We start from the raw sequence: 16,567 nt of genomic DNA, 5'->3' as shown, positions 1-16,567 counted from the left end.
ATGCTCAAAAAATGCATAAATTCTGTTTTTGTTTTTAAAATTGATTCAAAGTCTTAACTCTTTGCACCATTCAGCAACATGTCAGCATTGTTTGTAGAGCTCCCTCATTTTCTGACAGCAAAACAATATCATCAGCATAAAGAAGAATGCACATTATACCACTTTCCCCAGCTGTTTTACCTCTCTTGCCAGATCCTTAATAAAGACAGTAAATAATGTTAGCAATAGATCATTGCCTTGTTAAACACCAGAGGGCGTGGAAATCCATTCTGTAATACATTCATTCACTTTTACACAACCAATAGGGTTGCTGTATGAGGCGTTAACAGCTTGGTAGAATTTTACATTAACCCCTGTTTGGTAAAGCTTATAATTCTAGGAGTTCATGATCAAATGCCTTTTGAAAATCAATAAAACATGCTTATTATATTTTAATCTGTTTCTATCCACTGTTGATATTGTATAAATGTGATCTATACAGGCTCTTTCTGTTTCTAAAACCATTTTGCTCCACCTTTCGTACACTGTTTTGCTCTAAAAACTGTACAAGTCTATTATTTAAAATGTGGGGAAACAATTTATATACAGCGTTCACTAGACTAATGCCCAAGCAAATTAATGGCAACTTTAGGTTGTCCTCCTCCTCCACTGAACACAGTCAGAGACCTGCCCTCGAGGATTCTGCCTCAGCCTGTTCACAGCCGCTGTCTTTTTCACCAGTGGTTATCCCTCTTTCAGAGGGCAAAGCAGTAGCAGTACATTTCACTATCACCACGTTAGTTTCCAGGTCTGACATCACTATGGCTTTGCGGTAGCAACTCCTCAGCCCCTTACGGAAGCGTATAGTGAACAAGCCGTAGATGACAGGGTCCAGGCAGGCATTGAAAAGTCCAAAGATGAACAAGATGTGGGTGAGGGAGTGAGAGACTTTTCCCTCCAGGTCATCTGGGAAGAACCAGTACCACAAACCCAGCAGGTAGTATGGGGTCCAGCAGACTATGAAGCTGATCACTATGACGATGCTCATTTTCAGAGTTCTCATTCTAGCTTTGGGGATGTTGTTCTTTGAGCAACGAAGATGTGGCTCGTCTGAGGACACTGGAGGAAGGAAAGGAAGTCAGTTACTAACAGACGCATAAGAGGTGAACATGCAACAAAATTACTTAAATAAATATCAAATTGAAGTCTTCTTCTGATCAACTCATCTGTAGGTGTTTTTGTACTGTGGAAGCTTTTGTCATAGTTCTTAGAAACACCCGTTTTGCTGTGTCTGTACTGCAAGAATTAGGTATGAGCATGGTTCTTAGAACACCACTTTGCGGGACTTTTTAGTGCCAATTTCAGTGGGTATTCTTCCAGCACAAGAGGAACCATGAGTGACCTAAATATATGGTGATTAGTCCACACATTTTTAAAAACGTGACGATGGAAGTACAATGAAATTTTGACTGATCAAAGCAAAAGTGATGTTGCTTTACCAGCTGCTAACCTGCTTACATCACTTCAGCATTCTTATTAGCGGTGAAAATGCAATCACAATATGTAGTTCTTGGGGGAACTCCCCAGTAGTTAGTTCCTCTCAGGGAGTCCCCACAACTGTTTAGCCTGAAAACACCTTATGTTCTGACCAACCAAACACCAGGCACAGCTATGAACTTACAGTTCTTTTTTGTCATCCGTTCGGAGATCTGGATGAAGATTCTGGTGTAGCAGATAATCATTATGACCAGCGGCAGCAGGAAGAGGCAGGAGAAGGTGAACATGTTGTAAGCTGTTTCCTGCCAGTGAGTGACAAAGCTCCCCCTGGTAGTGCACTGAGTAAAGTTTGCTGGATACGTGATGGTCACATTATGAAAAATGAACATCTGTGGAATTAAAAATGTAAAAAGTATTAGGAAAGAATTTTGCTGTCATCAGCTAGGGAAGATTTTTTTGCCTGGGACATGCAGCAAGGTGACATATTCATCTCACTAATTTTATCCTACCAACAGTCCAAAAGACAAATATACACCCAGCAGCCACATTATTGGGTACACCTGTTCTTTAACTGCCAATTAACGCAAATAGCTCATCAGCTGATCACGTGGCAATGCATTAATGTGGCAACGCATTAGTCATGTAGACATGGTCAAGACGACCTGCTGATGTTAAAACTGAGCATCAGAATGGGGAAGAAAGGTGATTTTAGTGAGTTTGAACATGGCATGGTTGTTGGTGCCAGATGGGCTGGTCTGAATAATTACTGGGATTTCACCACAACCATCTCTAGGGTTTACAGAGGATGGTCCCAAAAATAGGAAATATCCAGTGAGCCAAAATGCCTTGTTGATGCCAGAGGTCAGAGGAGAATGGCCAGACTGGTTCAAGATGATAGAAAGTAACTCAAATAACAATATAATAATATATAATAATATTTTCTTTGCACACTTTGGGCCCCTTAGTACCAACTGAGCATTGTTTGAACACCACAGCCAACCTGAGTATTGTTGCTGACGGTGTCCATCCCTTTATGACCACAGTGTACCCATCCTCTGATGGCTATTTCCAGCAGGATAGCACACCATGTCACAAAGCTCAGATCATCTCAAACTGGTTTCCTGAACATGACAATGAGTTCACTGTACTTCAAAGGCCTCCACAGTCACCAGATCTCAATCCAGTAGAGCACCTTTGGGATGTGGTGGAACTGGGATTCTCACCATGGATGTGCAGCTGACAAATCTGCAGCAACTGTGTGATGTCATCATGTCAATATGGACCAAAATCTTTGAGGAATGTTTCCAGCATCTTGTTGAATCTATGACACCAAGAATTAAAAAGGGGGTCCAACCCTGGACTGGCAAGGTGTACCTAATAATGTGGCCAGTGAGTGCATGTAGTTGAATATTCGACATGACAAATAAAGACATTAAATCCTCACATCTGAGAAACTAGAAGCAGCGAATGTTGAGTATTTTTGCTTGAACAATTCCTGCAAAAATGACCAAAATAATTGCAGATTCATTTGTAATCATTCCGCCTCTGATCTTATTAAATTTTTGCTTTGTCTGGATATTGAATCACCAATTTAAAAAAACTGGTAATGAACATTTCAGAATGTTGCCCTTTTGCAGAGTTGTACAACATCAACATCCTGCTTGGTGATTTAGCGGATTTAGCTGTATCGCCACACTTCTATTTTTTTTTTCCACAACATGATTAACAGTGTCACATGCTAGGCTGCCATATGTCTCGCTGTTTACCATAATGCATTTATGCTGCCAGGATTAGGGATTCTCGTTTTTGTGTTACTAAATGATAGAGCCACTAATCCCTAACACCGAGACCCTGTGGGCCCCCCCTAAATCATGCAGCAGGTTTTCTGCTTATGCATCACCACATTTTATGTAAATGTAAAGATTTATGTAACTGCAGAGAATGATGATGCATGTATAAGAATTTATTTTGAGTACATGTAAAGCCAGATTTAAATTTCATCTAACGTGTGATTTGCCTTCAATTCAGTGCCTCTATGAGACTGAGATAATGCATTCAGATCCAATAATCTGCAGATATAAAGACCTATAGCCTGCTCACTGTGATACTGTGTGGAGTATGGCGCAACACAAAAGAGAGATCAGCTCACAGCCCATGCAGGACTTCTCTTTGAATCAATTGCTTCCAAGTGGTGAGTCAATGTGTGTAACAGAACCAAACCAGCTACAATCACCTGTCTCGTCAAACCAATGTCACTTGGCCTTACCTGAGGGATTGAGAACAAGACGCTCATAGACCACGCCACCATCAGCATGATCTTGTTCCTTTTGCGGGCCATGCTAATGGCCAGAGGGTTGAGGATAGCCGACTGTCTGTCCAGACTTATCACCACCGTCACAAAGGCACAGGAGTACATGGCCTGCAGCTTGAGGAACATCAGGAATCTGCAGGCCAGGTCGCCAGCCAGCCACTGAACTGTGATGTTCCACACTGCGTCCACTGGCATTACGATGAAGGTGACCAAGAGATCGGCCGCAGTCAGATTGATTATCAGCACTCGGACGTGGGATTTGCGCTTGTGGCTGTTGACTGCCCACAGCACAGCCAGATTGCAGAAAGTGGAGATGCCACACAGGATGAATGTTACGATCACTCTGACTTTGGCAGCTGTAGAAAAGGTAGGCAGTCGTGGCACCCCGCCCACTGATGTCCAGTTACAGCGATGAGGCAGCCAGTCACAGCTGGCGTTGAGGTCAAATCCTGAGCTCTGCTGATACATGAGGACTGCAGGATCACAGCAGGAGGAGGCGTTCATTTTCTGACCCTCACCAAGGAGTCAGCACTTTCTGATAAGCTCCATGGAGCCTGGAGTGGCCAAAGGGAGATAAAGCAAAAGTGTACACATAAGCCCTTTGCACAAAGTTGTTGGAAATAATTATCTGCATGGATTTGCATAAGAAGACTAAAAAATATATATAGTTCTTTGAGCAATACAGTGGCTGACAGAGGGGGAGCAGTCTACTGTGTAGGTCACATCTCTCTGTTGCTCACTGATGTGGAAAGATGATATTCTTTAATAAACCACATTATGCCCACTGACCAAAAAGAGGTAGACAAACTTCTCCATAGCAGCATTAGTCTACAGAAGTCTTTGAGTGGTGAAACTGAAATTAATAAAAGCTTACAAATTAATATTATGTTATTATCTTGGATTATAGTGATGTCAAAAATACTTAAAAACAACAAACAATGGTAATAAATACTACATCTTCTTTTGCATAATATTAATAGAAAAAAATATATGTTTAATAATATATAAATACAAGAATGATCTACAACATACTCACATGTATGTACTGGTTGTCGTGGAGTGATGTATTTCCCACATCAGATAGCGATGAAATAAAGTGAAATCCTCTTTATGAAAGTCCCAGACCCTGCTGCGGCTCCATCTCCCTGCTTGACTCCTTATGGTGATTGCAGCACTGAGTTTCTGAGTATTCCCCAGGTTCTCCTCTCAGTTTCATCTCACTGGACCCCTCAGGAGTTTTAGAGACGCAGTTTGCTCTCCCCTCTCTGTGCGTGTCCGTCGCTCCGTGGGCGCGGCTTTAAGAGCGTCTCCACATCCCAGCAGCGTCAGTTCAATGAACCCTGAGCACCGCAGCCCCTATCAGCATCACCAAAGCTGCTCTTATTAAATGCATCAATTAGGGGTGCCAAGGTGATCCTTACAGAGGAGTGGACAAAATTCCAAGAATATCTATATAAAATAAAAGAATGCAGTCTGAGCTTACAGCCATTGGTTAGTTTTTGCTGACGCTTTTCTATGTTGCATGAGAAGGCATGCGTCATATTACCATGCTTCTTACTTTGTCCACCCCTGTATTATTTAGTAGGTGTGATGAATCCATCAGTAGCATTTTCTCATATGATACACAATGTTCTTGTTTTGGTTGTCAAAGCAGCAGGAACACTTTTACCTCTTCCAGTCTTCCATCAAGATACATGCCCCATCAGCAGCAGCTCCCAAACAGCAAATAAAGGGAAGAACATGGAGAGCAATTGGTCCTCCTTCGGCTGCTGTGAGGGTTAACATAACACACTGAGTCTACAACTCAGAGCATTAAGGAATTACTATTATTATTGTTATTATTATTATTATTATTATTATTATTAATAATAATAATGATAATAATAATAATAATATGATATAGGAAGAAGATAAAACTTTAATAATCCCACACTGGAAATTCGTTACAGCAGCCCAGCAACACATTACAGCATCAAAAATAATTATTCTATTTTTAATTGATTATTTTAATTTTATTTTAGCGTAATTTTATAAATCTTTTATTCATATTGATTATATAATTTATCAATATTATTATGTTATAATTATATTAATTTATATTAATAATAATGACAATAACATTATTATTATTATTATTATTATTATTATTTTATTGTAATTTTTTTTTATAATAGTCATAAGCCCTCTAGTAGTAGCCTAGTGAAATCACAGTAAATCATATATATAAATAAATAAAATCACATTTGTTCTCTCATTCTAAACATAATATTGAGTTATACAAATTATCTTATTTGCCCAGATTTAAGGTAAGGTGTTCTCATTGTGCTCAAGCATTTATGATTTGGGTGAACTAGGCCTTTACATAGGCTTACACCACCATGGATCACAGACTGGGCTACTATAGTAATATGTGTTGTTTGTTGGAGTCACAGGAGATTTCAGTCCAGCCCTGCAGTTTCCCTCTGCTCTATGTAAATTTTTGTTGTTTTGTTTTTAGCATCTTTTAGCTTACTGTTTTGGATGTCCAGCCCACAGCTTTACTGTTTTGGTTCACTCTCACGGCTCTCGTCGGTTCCAGACAAGGCAGGCAGCTGTTTCAGCAAATATATCTACTAAAACCAGGGTAAGCTGGTCCAGCACCAAACAGCAGACAGAGAAAAGTGACTATTAACTAGGAACACGGTGGACCATTTAGCAGAGCCGCATTTTTTTCTCAGACGTTGGAGGAGACCAAAGGCGGAGCTAAAAAGAGAGTGAATGTTGCAGGGCACCAGAAAGATGTCCAACTGAATGCTGTTCCATGCCTGCTGAATGTAGGCATCTGTCAATGAACAAGTTTGCCATAAAAACTTGAGAGAAAAGTTTGACATTTTGGCAACTAAACTTATACTTTTTTTTTAACTGAGTTGGATGAGAAGGTCAAACCACTTGTGTATCTGTCTGTTAAATATAAGCTACTGGCAGCAGCCGATTGTCTTAGCCTCACATAAAGACTGGAAATGGGGAAATAGCTAGCCAGCAGTTAGCTGTCCAAAGATAAAATCTACCTACCAGCATCTCTAGGGCTCACAAATCAACACATCACTGTAAATCTAACTTGTTTAATCCATAGAAAAGCCAGAATGTAAAAATTTATAGTGTTTTGTCAGTGTCAGTGTTGTGTTTATTGTTTGTTTCTGCTGCTCAAGTGGCCAAAAAAGTTATTGCTGCTTCCAACAAATGTAAACTTAAATGTGGATGTAGCCTATGATAAAAACAAAATTACACCCTTATACGGTTCATTTCTGGGGTGACATTTGCTATGTACTTGACCACAACTTCTGTGACACTGGAGATATCAAATTTGACATTTAACTGAGTGTATCAATGGCTGAGTAATATGTTATGGATATGCATGCATAACTATAGACGTAAAAAGACCACTGAGTATGTTTTGTTTCCAGGCGTACACTGCACCCCACATTCCCGGTCCTCAGCACTTCATTATAGAAATGAAAACACCCTGCATACTTTTGACAGCATATTATTTAACACTCACACACTCTACTCTCGCATAATCCATGCTCTTTATATAAGATAACAAAAGAGGGCTTATGTGTGCTTCCCTTGAGAAAAAAAAGGACAAAAAATAGAAAATATACTTAGTGGAAGATATACCTGAGAACACCACAGTCGGAAGTAAAGATTTGGTAACAGTTTAATGAAATGACAAGTGCTGACTTAATCAGGCCACAGTTGTTTAGACATGATTACAAATGTATAACTTAGAAAGCTGAAAGGTCTACTATGCAATATAGGCCTACTTGTAAACACACTCACAAGTGAAAGTAAAAGCCAACCCCAGATTCAGTCCCGTTTTTGCCTCACTGTATTTGTGGCTTTTTCTGGCACTGTGTTTCATGGATGACAACTGGTTACAGTCTGGCACCTGGTTGATACCTTTCTTAAGTCCTGACCAGAGTTGGATATAACGTGTTACAAAGTAAGTTAGAAAGTAACGCGTTAGAATACTTTGATTACTTTTTGCAGTAACGAGTAACCTAACGCGTTAGTTTGCTGTTTGAAATACTTAAGTACATTTTCAAACAAGACATCAGTTACTTTCGTTACTTTTAGAACGCTGGTCCTTCAGCTCCGAATCAGCAACGGCTGTTTGTCTAATAACGGAGATAACGTTAAACCTATCTGTCTGAAAGAAGCCACGGAGCTTGTGGCTCGCTACGTGGTCGGAGAAATGCTGCTCTTGTCCTGTTTTTATTACTTTCACTATTATTTGAGTCACTGCCAGAACTGTGTCTGTTCATGTGCCAGCCGACATGTTGTTGTAGTCACCTAAAGCATCAGCAGATGGCAGGAGCTACATTTGAAGCGCCATATGTAAAATGTCAAGCCACCTTATCTTCCATAGGAAGTTCTGACAAATGTTTCAGAATTAAAGCCATTTTAGAAAATGGAGGGATTCTCTAGCCGAGGTTATAAGGGGCTTTTAATTTGAAACAAGTGTTGAGTTTGAAATGACGGTGCGATATGTTAACTTTACAAAGACAACAGAGCGGATAAAAAGTAAATATATAAACACACAGAGGGATTAATAAATGACGGACCATCTATAATGTAGTTTGTTTCAAATGAAGCTGGGAGCCTCTGCAGTTGTGGTGAGTAAAAGTCCCGCCGCTATTTGTTAATGTTATTACTTTATGTCCGACCGTGAGGATGTACCATTGTTTGCTAGCTTGATGCTAATGACAGTAACGTTAACTCAGCGGGTTGACAAAGTGCCTCTGCTGTTTCACACCATCATTTCCCCCTTTACTCTGTGTGGTAACATCCCTAGAGGAAATATTAAAAATGCTGGGGTGTTGTTGTCATACAGTTGTCTATGGCAGCAGATCGTGCTGTGTTTCTACTGGTCAAAGTGACGGCTGTGATGGGAGAATTGGATCTCAGTGAAGGGCAAGTGGTCCATAACTTTAATTTTGGAGACAAAAAAATGTAGGCTTAGCGCCCTGTGGTCCATTGCCCAATAGGAAATGTAGAATACTCAAAAATACTTTAAAAGTGCTTGAGTTACTTTTCTCAGGGAGTAATGTTGGAAGTATTTTAAAGTAATTGAGTTACTTTACTCAGGGAGTAACGCAGTAAAGTAACTGGTTACTTTTTAAAAAAGTAACGCAGTAACGTACTTTGATTACTTTTAAAGTAACCCTTACCCAACACTGGTCCTGACCTCACCTGAGTGCTGTGGTGGTACACACCCATAAACGCTGTGAACACAGAAAATAAGAAGAAAACGCAGGCAAAGGACAGAGTCTCTGCAGATAAATACACTGCCACACACCTCTAGTGGGTCATACAGTAAGTGATGATTGAGAGGGTTTTTCTTCCGTATGATACCGAACACTGTTTTTAAGGTGAAGTTCTGCATAATATATCTTTAAGTCCGATATGAACCACATACTTTGTTGTTTCATGGTTTAGATAAAAGAAATAACTGCAATAAGGAGTTAGATTAATCCAATGAATGAAATGCATATTTGGACATATGTATTTTTTTTCCCCCCTTTCCACTTCATTTTTTTCCCCACAGAATCAGATTCTATTCATGGTGGTCGCTGAGCCAGTACAAACCCCAGTGCTGGGGATCTAATCTCAGAAAGCCATGACACCCTGCCAGATCAGCAAACTTTCTGTTGCTGCCATAGCACAGCTTAGATTCAGTGCTGGCGCTGGCCAACAGCCCACTGTGACCCCTGGCGCTGGGATTTGCTCTGGCTGAATTTGTATTGATACTGAAGGTAACTAAAGCTAACTGATGGTCATTTACTGTACTGGAGCTGTGGCTTGCTATCCTCCCGGCAAAGTAGTCCATAATGGCAGGGAGAGAGGCAGAAGGACCACAGGGTGTTGTAGCTAGCTAATCTTTGACTCATTTGTGGTTTGATAAACAGAGAGAGAAAGAGCGGGGCAAGGTAAGACTGCACTGCACAGTCAATGAAATTTTTTTAAAAAAAGAAGAAAAAAATCAATGTTGATGCTGTTGCAGGCTGCCACAAATAAATCGATGTTTGGGAAACACTGCACTTGCAGTATTAATAATAAGTTACAGAAATAATGTTGAGAAAGGGAGGTAGGAGGAATCAGTTATTTCATATAATCACTACAAACTGGACGGACAAGGTTCATAATTAATTACTTTTTTGTGTTATGTTGGACATGGGCTGGAGCCATGCAGAAGAAGAAAAACACACATTGATGGTATGTCATTGCCATACATCTCAGCTGCAAACTCTCTATTCTTTCTACAGCTGTGGATTATCAGCAGCCTAGCTGTTCAAAGTGATGGAGCAGCTGATTGGTGCCGCTTGTTGGTTTATGCAGATGTCAGAGTCTGGGCTACTGTCCAAACAGACCATGACCTTCCCACTTCCACAGACATCGGACTCATTTTCATGTTAATCCCCAGCGATTGTGGTGCTTGTATTGAGGCTAAGTATTATTCATTCATTGCTTCTCTGTGATCTTGCTGAAATCCTTCCCCTTACACAACCAACACACATTACTGCACCTGCAGACAACAGAATGTTTAACCCTTTTGCTTCCTGGACTCAAAAAAACAGGAAACCTGTTAAGTGTCCTTCTACCTCATACTGATATTACATTTTAGCAGCACAATGGTCTTTTGAGCTAAACACTAACAACAGCATGCTAAGATGCTCACAATGACAGACATGTTGCAGGGAGATGGTTTACCCAGTTCACCATCTTACTTTGGTGTGTTACATTTGGACAAGTTGAAAATCTGATCAATGATGTAAAGTTTAGGTTGTGAGGGAGACACAAATGTGTGCACCAAATTTCATAGCAGTTCACCTGTTGAGACATTTGACTCAAACCTACAAGTGTCAGCCTCGAGGTGACACTTGAGAAAAAAGTCAGTAGATCAACAAAATCATTAGGATTCATTTGAACATGTTATTCAGCTTGGCATTTAGTTCAAGTCATAAGATTTGGAAACCAGTTTGAGCTGAGTAAATGCTTAGTAATGGTCGAAGCAATCTGTGGCCACACTGCAGGCCTTTGTAATACTGACCTACATGTTGGCCAGATGGGATTTAACAGGCTAAAAGAAGCTGGCAGGCCAGTCAGCTGATAACCAAAGTCCTGATACTACATCACAGGAATAGGGGGCAGGTGTGTGCCCACAGTACCTGTCTATGGTAAAATGGTAAATGTACTGCACTGGTATAGCACCTTTCTAGTCTTCTGAGCACTCAAAGCGCTTTTTACATGATGTCACATTCATCCATTCACACAATGGTGGCCGAACCTACCATACATGGTGCACTCTGCTACTCAGTTACCATTGACAAGCTGCCACACATCGATGGAGTGGCCATCAGGAGCAATTTGGGGTTCAGTATCTAGCCCAAGGATGCTTTGATATGCAGATTGCCAATATTCTGATTAGTGGACGACCCACTCACCTATTAGCCGCTTGACTGTTGCAGCTAGAGTAGATGTGCATTAAAGGATAACTTTGACTTTAACGTTAACTTCATCTAACCAAATTTGAGGTATAGTACAACATAAAATAACATATTTTCATAGCAATCTCTGTGTCTCTGGGGGCTGCTTAGAAACCTGTTCTTCCACGAACTGGTGACGGCACTGATGCTCAGAAGAACTACAAGTTATTTCGGCTTATATTTCTAGTCTTCACCTGTGGGTATCCAGGGGGCGGGCTCTACATACATCCAAAAACAAATCTTTCTTCTTGTTACACATCGCAAACTAGCTGCATGTTTACCAAAACGACAACATTTAGTATGATTGCAGAGGATTATGGATGAGGATATTTGTCTCACTGAAGGAGGAAATGCAGTGGGGAGCAGCTGAGGTTGCAACTAAGCTGTACAAGAGGGCACCACCCGCGGGGGACGCTCCAGCACCTGAGCTGCTGAGAGCAAACACAGACTGGTGATGCCTTTGACAGAAACTGAATAATTCTGCTGTACTGAATTTCAGCAGAGACAGTTTTTGTCAGATGCTGTTGCCAACTACAAACCAGAGAGAGCCCATGTGTGCATTACTATGCATGAAAGTTTCACTCCTTACTTGGACAGGTGTGCTGGAGACTATGGTTGGACTGCTGGACAAGTATTTTGACAACTGGCTGAGTGCGTCGCCTGTTTTTCTGTACATTTTCTATGGTTTCTGCCTCCAATGAATGAGTGAGAGCCCCTGCTCCACCATAAGCTCAGAGAGAGTGGGGAAATACAGCGTAATGATTTGTTGTGGCTAAACCAGAGTTAGTGATTTTTGGAATGGTGGACTAACAAACCATGATGGTTTTAGTGAGTTTTATTTTGTTTGAACGAGGTGCTTGAATGTATCAGCCATTGCTGGTTGTTGGGCTAACTGTGGCTGGTTGGAAAATCACTTGTTCAGGATCGCGAAGATAAACTTTTGACTTAATTTAGAATTTTTGTAAACGAAGCTATGTTTGTGACACCCACGCCCGTGTGGTGAGCAGGTTTGGGGAGTATTTGGGGTTGAGCATCAGGAGCTCAGGCGGAATGCATCCTCGTATATTTAGGCACTACAATAACTGTTGTTTAAGAAGGAATACTCAGAAAAACACATTCTGTCAATAAAGCAAACACTGAGGAATTGACTGCAGTACCTTTAACGCTGATTGGATGTCTACTTAGATTGAAGCAAATTCCTCCTTTAAGAGGTAGTTCCACTGATTGATATTAGCTGGTGGCTTACTGACCAATGTCCATGGAAAATACTGCAGCAGCATTAATGCAGTTTTTTACCAGAGAGCAGTGAAGTAACAATTCACCTTCATAAATGCTGAAAACCTGTCCGATCCAATAAATTAACACATCACTAATTGAGCGCTTCATTATCTGTGGACAGGCTGTTCCTGAGTTGAAGGTCTCCTGAATCAGTTTTATCTGATGATGTTAAATTCAACCTGCTGGAGCAGAGTCAACCTTGACAAGACGCTGCATACTCAGCATTAACAGGTGTGCTTTGGACTGCAGTGTGATCATATTGACAAGATGGCTGGCCAGGATGAGCCAAAGTGTCTTAGCTTATCACAGGTATTCTGTCTGTGGATGTGAGAACTGCAGGTCAGTTCTGCTGTTTTCAGATTCTTCAGGTTTGTTTGGTGCTTTTGCAAAAGATCTGCCCCTACAATCAGTCTTGTTCCAGTGACCCATGACCTTTGACTACTTCTTCTTGCTCATGATGTTGGTGATTAGCAGAAAAGGAAGATTATTTAAATGTTTTTAATGTTATGGTATAGAATTTATTTCACACATAACAGCATTTAGAGAGAATTCATTTATTATCCATGAAGCATGGATATGAATAACGAAACAGTCAAGCAAATGAGAGGTAAAAGTATTCAAAGGAAATTCACAAAAATCCCACAAACATCCCAAATGCCTTTACAATAATTCAAAATGAATTGTACATGGTATACTGTATGCGTCTGAGCAAGGTAATTGTAGCAGAAGAGTAGTCAGAGAGGTAGAGGTGTTAATTCAGCACTAGTGCATGCTGCACTAATCACAAGAATAAGAACTACAGTAGTTTCTACTTTTACAGGTCAACCTAAACACGTGATAATGTAATGTAACTGCCCTGCAATAAACTGTGTATTTATTTACTGTATAAGACAAGTGTTGAGAACTCTAACTCATTTTAGAAGTTATTCACTGTTGAATGATCTGTTTCATATCAAAAGGTGTTTATAATACCTTGTCCCCATTGACATAAATGAACTAAGTATAAGCTCCATAACATTTGCAATAATTGTGTGGCTGTTGCATTTGATTGCATTAGATATTGCTACCCAGTAAGTACCCAGTAAACTTGAAACATATCATGTGTGTTAAAGGGAAATTTCAGTTTATTTCAACCTGTCTCCTATCGTCCTAAATTTGTTTCAAGTGACTAGTGACATAAAAATAATAGTTAGCATGTTAGCCGTTAGCCTAGATACAGCCGGTGCGCATAGTAGCATCAGATCTGTTAAAACATAAGTGAACGGGCATACTTCAAGTGCAAAGTTAGTCCACTAAACAAGCTTTTTTTCCACAAAGACCGCCTCATATCGTAAGGATAAATGTCAGAGAACACATAGAAGACAACATGTAAACGTGTTGTCTTACCTTACCGGTGAGGTGCCATGTTTACATTTAGCTCTGCTTTCCAAAGCGCATTTCTGCACTGCAAACGGTCTGATTTATTCACGTGTATTGAGACAGGAAGTTTCCACCTTGTTTATTTGCCTTTTATTATTTCTGCTGAAATACCACATTTCACATTATGTGGGTTTTTATTCATGCAAACAGCATTGCATTAGTGATGGCGATGTTAAAGCAGGCAGCCCTGTTGAAATGGAGACGCAAATCCCTGCCACACTGGGCAGATGTGCCAAACCAAACCAAGTCAGGTCAAGCCAGCCCATGAGTGTGGAAAAATATTGGTCTGTAATGTCTCTCAGTTTTGGGTATAATTTGAGGTCAAACATTTATGGTCCCCGCTAGAGGATAAATCCTACTGACAGGTGATCTCCTGACATGTATTCTAGCGCCATCATGAGGTTGATATTTGTATGAAGTTATTGGATAGATTGCCATGATATTTAGTATATACGTTCATCTTTCCCTTCAGGATGAATTTTAATAATTTTAGTGATCCTGACTTTTCATCGAGAGCCATCAGGTCAAATTTTTAATTTGTCCATTACTTTGGTTTATGATCAAATACCAGAAAAACTTCAGTCAGTATCAGTCTTAGCCATGTTAGTGTTCTGACATGAGCCCACAAGGATTCATCAGTTCGACAGATTGAGGGCCGTCCCAGCTATTAATTTTCTGTTGATTGTACCCATCTTGGTGTCACATGAGAGATAATGATAAGGTCATATAGGAGTCATGTGATAGTCATCTACAGGAATAAACTAGAATGTGAATGGGTTCAATATCCCATCTGGACAGCAGTCATCAGTTCTGCCTGATTGCACAACTGATGAAGCCTCTTATATGAGATGCTGCGTTGACTGGTGTGCTACAAATCTGATTGGACAGACTCTCAGTGACTCTTGAATTCAACAGTATGTCAGTTTTTCTACTACTCACTTTGATTACATGTGCATATTTCCTTTAATTTTCCACTAAAGTGGAAGCTGTTGAAGAAGCAGGTTAAGTCATCCCCTGCCTTACAATTATTTTATAATCTGAAGTTGTGTCAGTGCCTCAGCAGCAGGGTTACACTAATACTGTTTTAAGACAGAAGTCTGATACAGATTCCTTTGGACTGAAACTGCCAGTTGACAATATTTTGCACAATGATCGGTATGTTTAAATATGACCACAGCAAGTATTCATTGTTATTTCAGAGAACTGTATCCTGGTCAGGGTGGAAAAGCCTCTGAAGCAGTATTTTACAAGAAGTATCTCCTCACTGTTTAAATTGCTCCTGAAACCTGACACCTCTTAGCCTTCACAAGTGCATCAATATTTGGTGTGCAGTCATTAAGCCATCTAGTGGGCTGGCTTAGACCCTTTGGTGGGCCAGTTCCGGCCCCTGGGCCATATGTGTGACATCCCTGATATATAGTCATTACAATTAAAGAGTAGTTTTTTATTTTTTTTATACCTACAGTATATGCTAAATTCCAGAATCCATAATACTACATCAACACAAGAAGATAAGAGCACAAGAGTACATACTGTACATGAAAAGAAGATAGGCTGAGGACTGTAGACTCCATTTACTCCAGTGTCTCTAACAAATAATCCAGACAGTACTCTCTTCAGAGCCTTTCATTGCATGTTTAAGTATAATGATAACAGCCTTATTCATATCATATGCAGATATCATGACTATTGCAGACCCACTGTGACTTGGTTATGAGTACCCTCTAGTGGTAAACAAAATCATACATGCAGATATAGTATGTTATTTTGGAGAGTTACAATACAGAGGAGAAAATATATATCAATGAGAACAGACAATTTTTTTGGTAAACTATAAAGGAGGATGTATGCTTTGCCAAAGAAAGAACTATACCACTGACATGCTGTTTTCATATTGCTCATATGGGGACACAGTTACCCCTTAGAGTACTTGAGAATGAGATTTAAAAAAACAAAAAAAAACAACAACCTCATTTACAAAAATATCAGTCATGCATAATTTCTAAATTAATTGTACTATAAAAATTTAAATAAATGTAGATATTAGTTTGATAAACCACATTTCATATTAAGTAATTCTACCTTCACATACAGTCATGTGCAGTTTTCTGGTCATGGGGGTACTTGGCTGAAAAAATATTTCAAAAGAGGTACATTACTGAAATAAGTTTGAGACCTACTGATATATGGTATACTGTATAATGTACTGTATATATAGTGCATATATAGAGTGGATGCAGGGATTATGTTAATTTGCAGGTTGGCCTGGAGGTTTGCACAGCCCTGGTTCCCTGGACAAAAATCCTATGGGATTTTATAAAATTGTTGCAGAAAAGTTTGTTCAGCAAGATAATCATACCAAATAAATACCACTTTTGTGATTTTTGAAGTGTTAATGCAAGTGGCAGAAGTAAAAAATTAACATTAGGCTATGAACAAACGTCGCCACCAAAACGAGGCTGTAAAGCCATGTTTGGCGTGATGACCTTCTATAGCCTCATTTAGCCACTTGTTAGCAACCGCTTTTTTTAAGACACATAAAAGCTTCAAAATTCAT

At 39.9% G+C, this 16,567-nt stretch overlaps 1 protein-coding gene across 1 annotated transcript; it reads right to left on the bottom strand.

Annotated features, from left to right (window-relative positions):
• Positions 1-445: 445 nt before the first annotated feature.
• LOC117257673 (gonadotropin-releasing hormone II receptor-like) lies at positions 446-4,303 on the bottom strand. The gene is made up of 3 exons (XM_033627939.2): positions 3,743-4,303; positions 1,661-1,865; positions 446-1,098 (listed from the first exon to the last, which is right to left on the bottom strand). The coding sequence occupies exons 1-3, from the start codon at positions 4,289-4,291 to the stop codon at positions 659-661; spliced, it is 1,194 nt and encodes a 397-aa protein (XP_033483830.2). The 5' UTR covers positions 4,292-4,303; the 3' UTR covers positions 446-658.
• Between the last annotated feature and the right edge of the window lie 12,264 nt (positions 4,304-16,567).

This window comes from Epinephelus lanceolatus, chromosome 2 (assembly GCF_041903045.1).
Source record: "Epinephelus lanceolatus isolate andai-2023 chromosome 2, ASM4190304v1, whole genome shotgun sequence".
NCBI lineage: Eukaryota > Metazoa > Chordata > Actinopteri > Perciformes > Serranidae > Epinephelus > Epinephelus lanceolatus.
This window is presented reverse-complemented; position numbering and strand designations above follow the sequence as displayed.

What these genes read in the sequence shown, in the direction of transcription:
- LOC117257673 (XM_033627939.2), bottom strand. Translation starts at nt 4,291, where the DNA reads ATGAACGCCTCCTCCTGCTGTGATCCTGCAGTCCTCATGTATCAGCAG. An exon ending in TCTTGTTCTCAATCCCTCAG is followed by an intron (nt 1,866 to 3,742) that starts GTAAGGCCAAGT and finishes TTAATTCCACAG; the next exon opens with ATGTTCATTTTTCATAATGT. An exon ending in ACGGATGACAAAAAAGAACT is followed by an intron (nt 1,099 to 1,660) that starts GTAAGTTCATAG and finishes TCCTTCCTCCAG; the next exon opens with TGTCCTCAGACGAGCCACAT.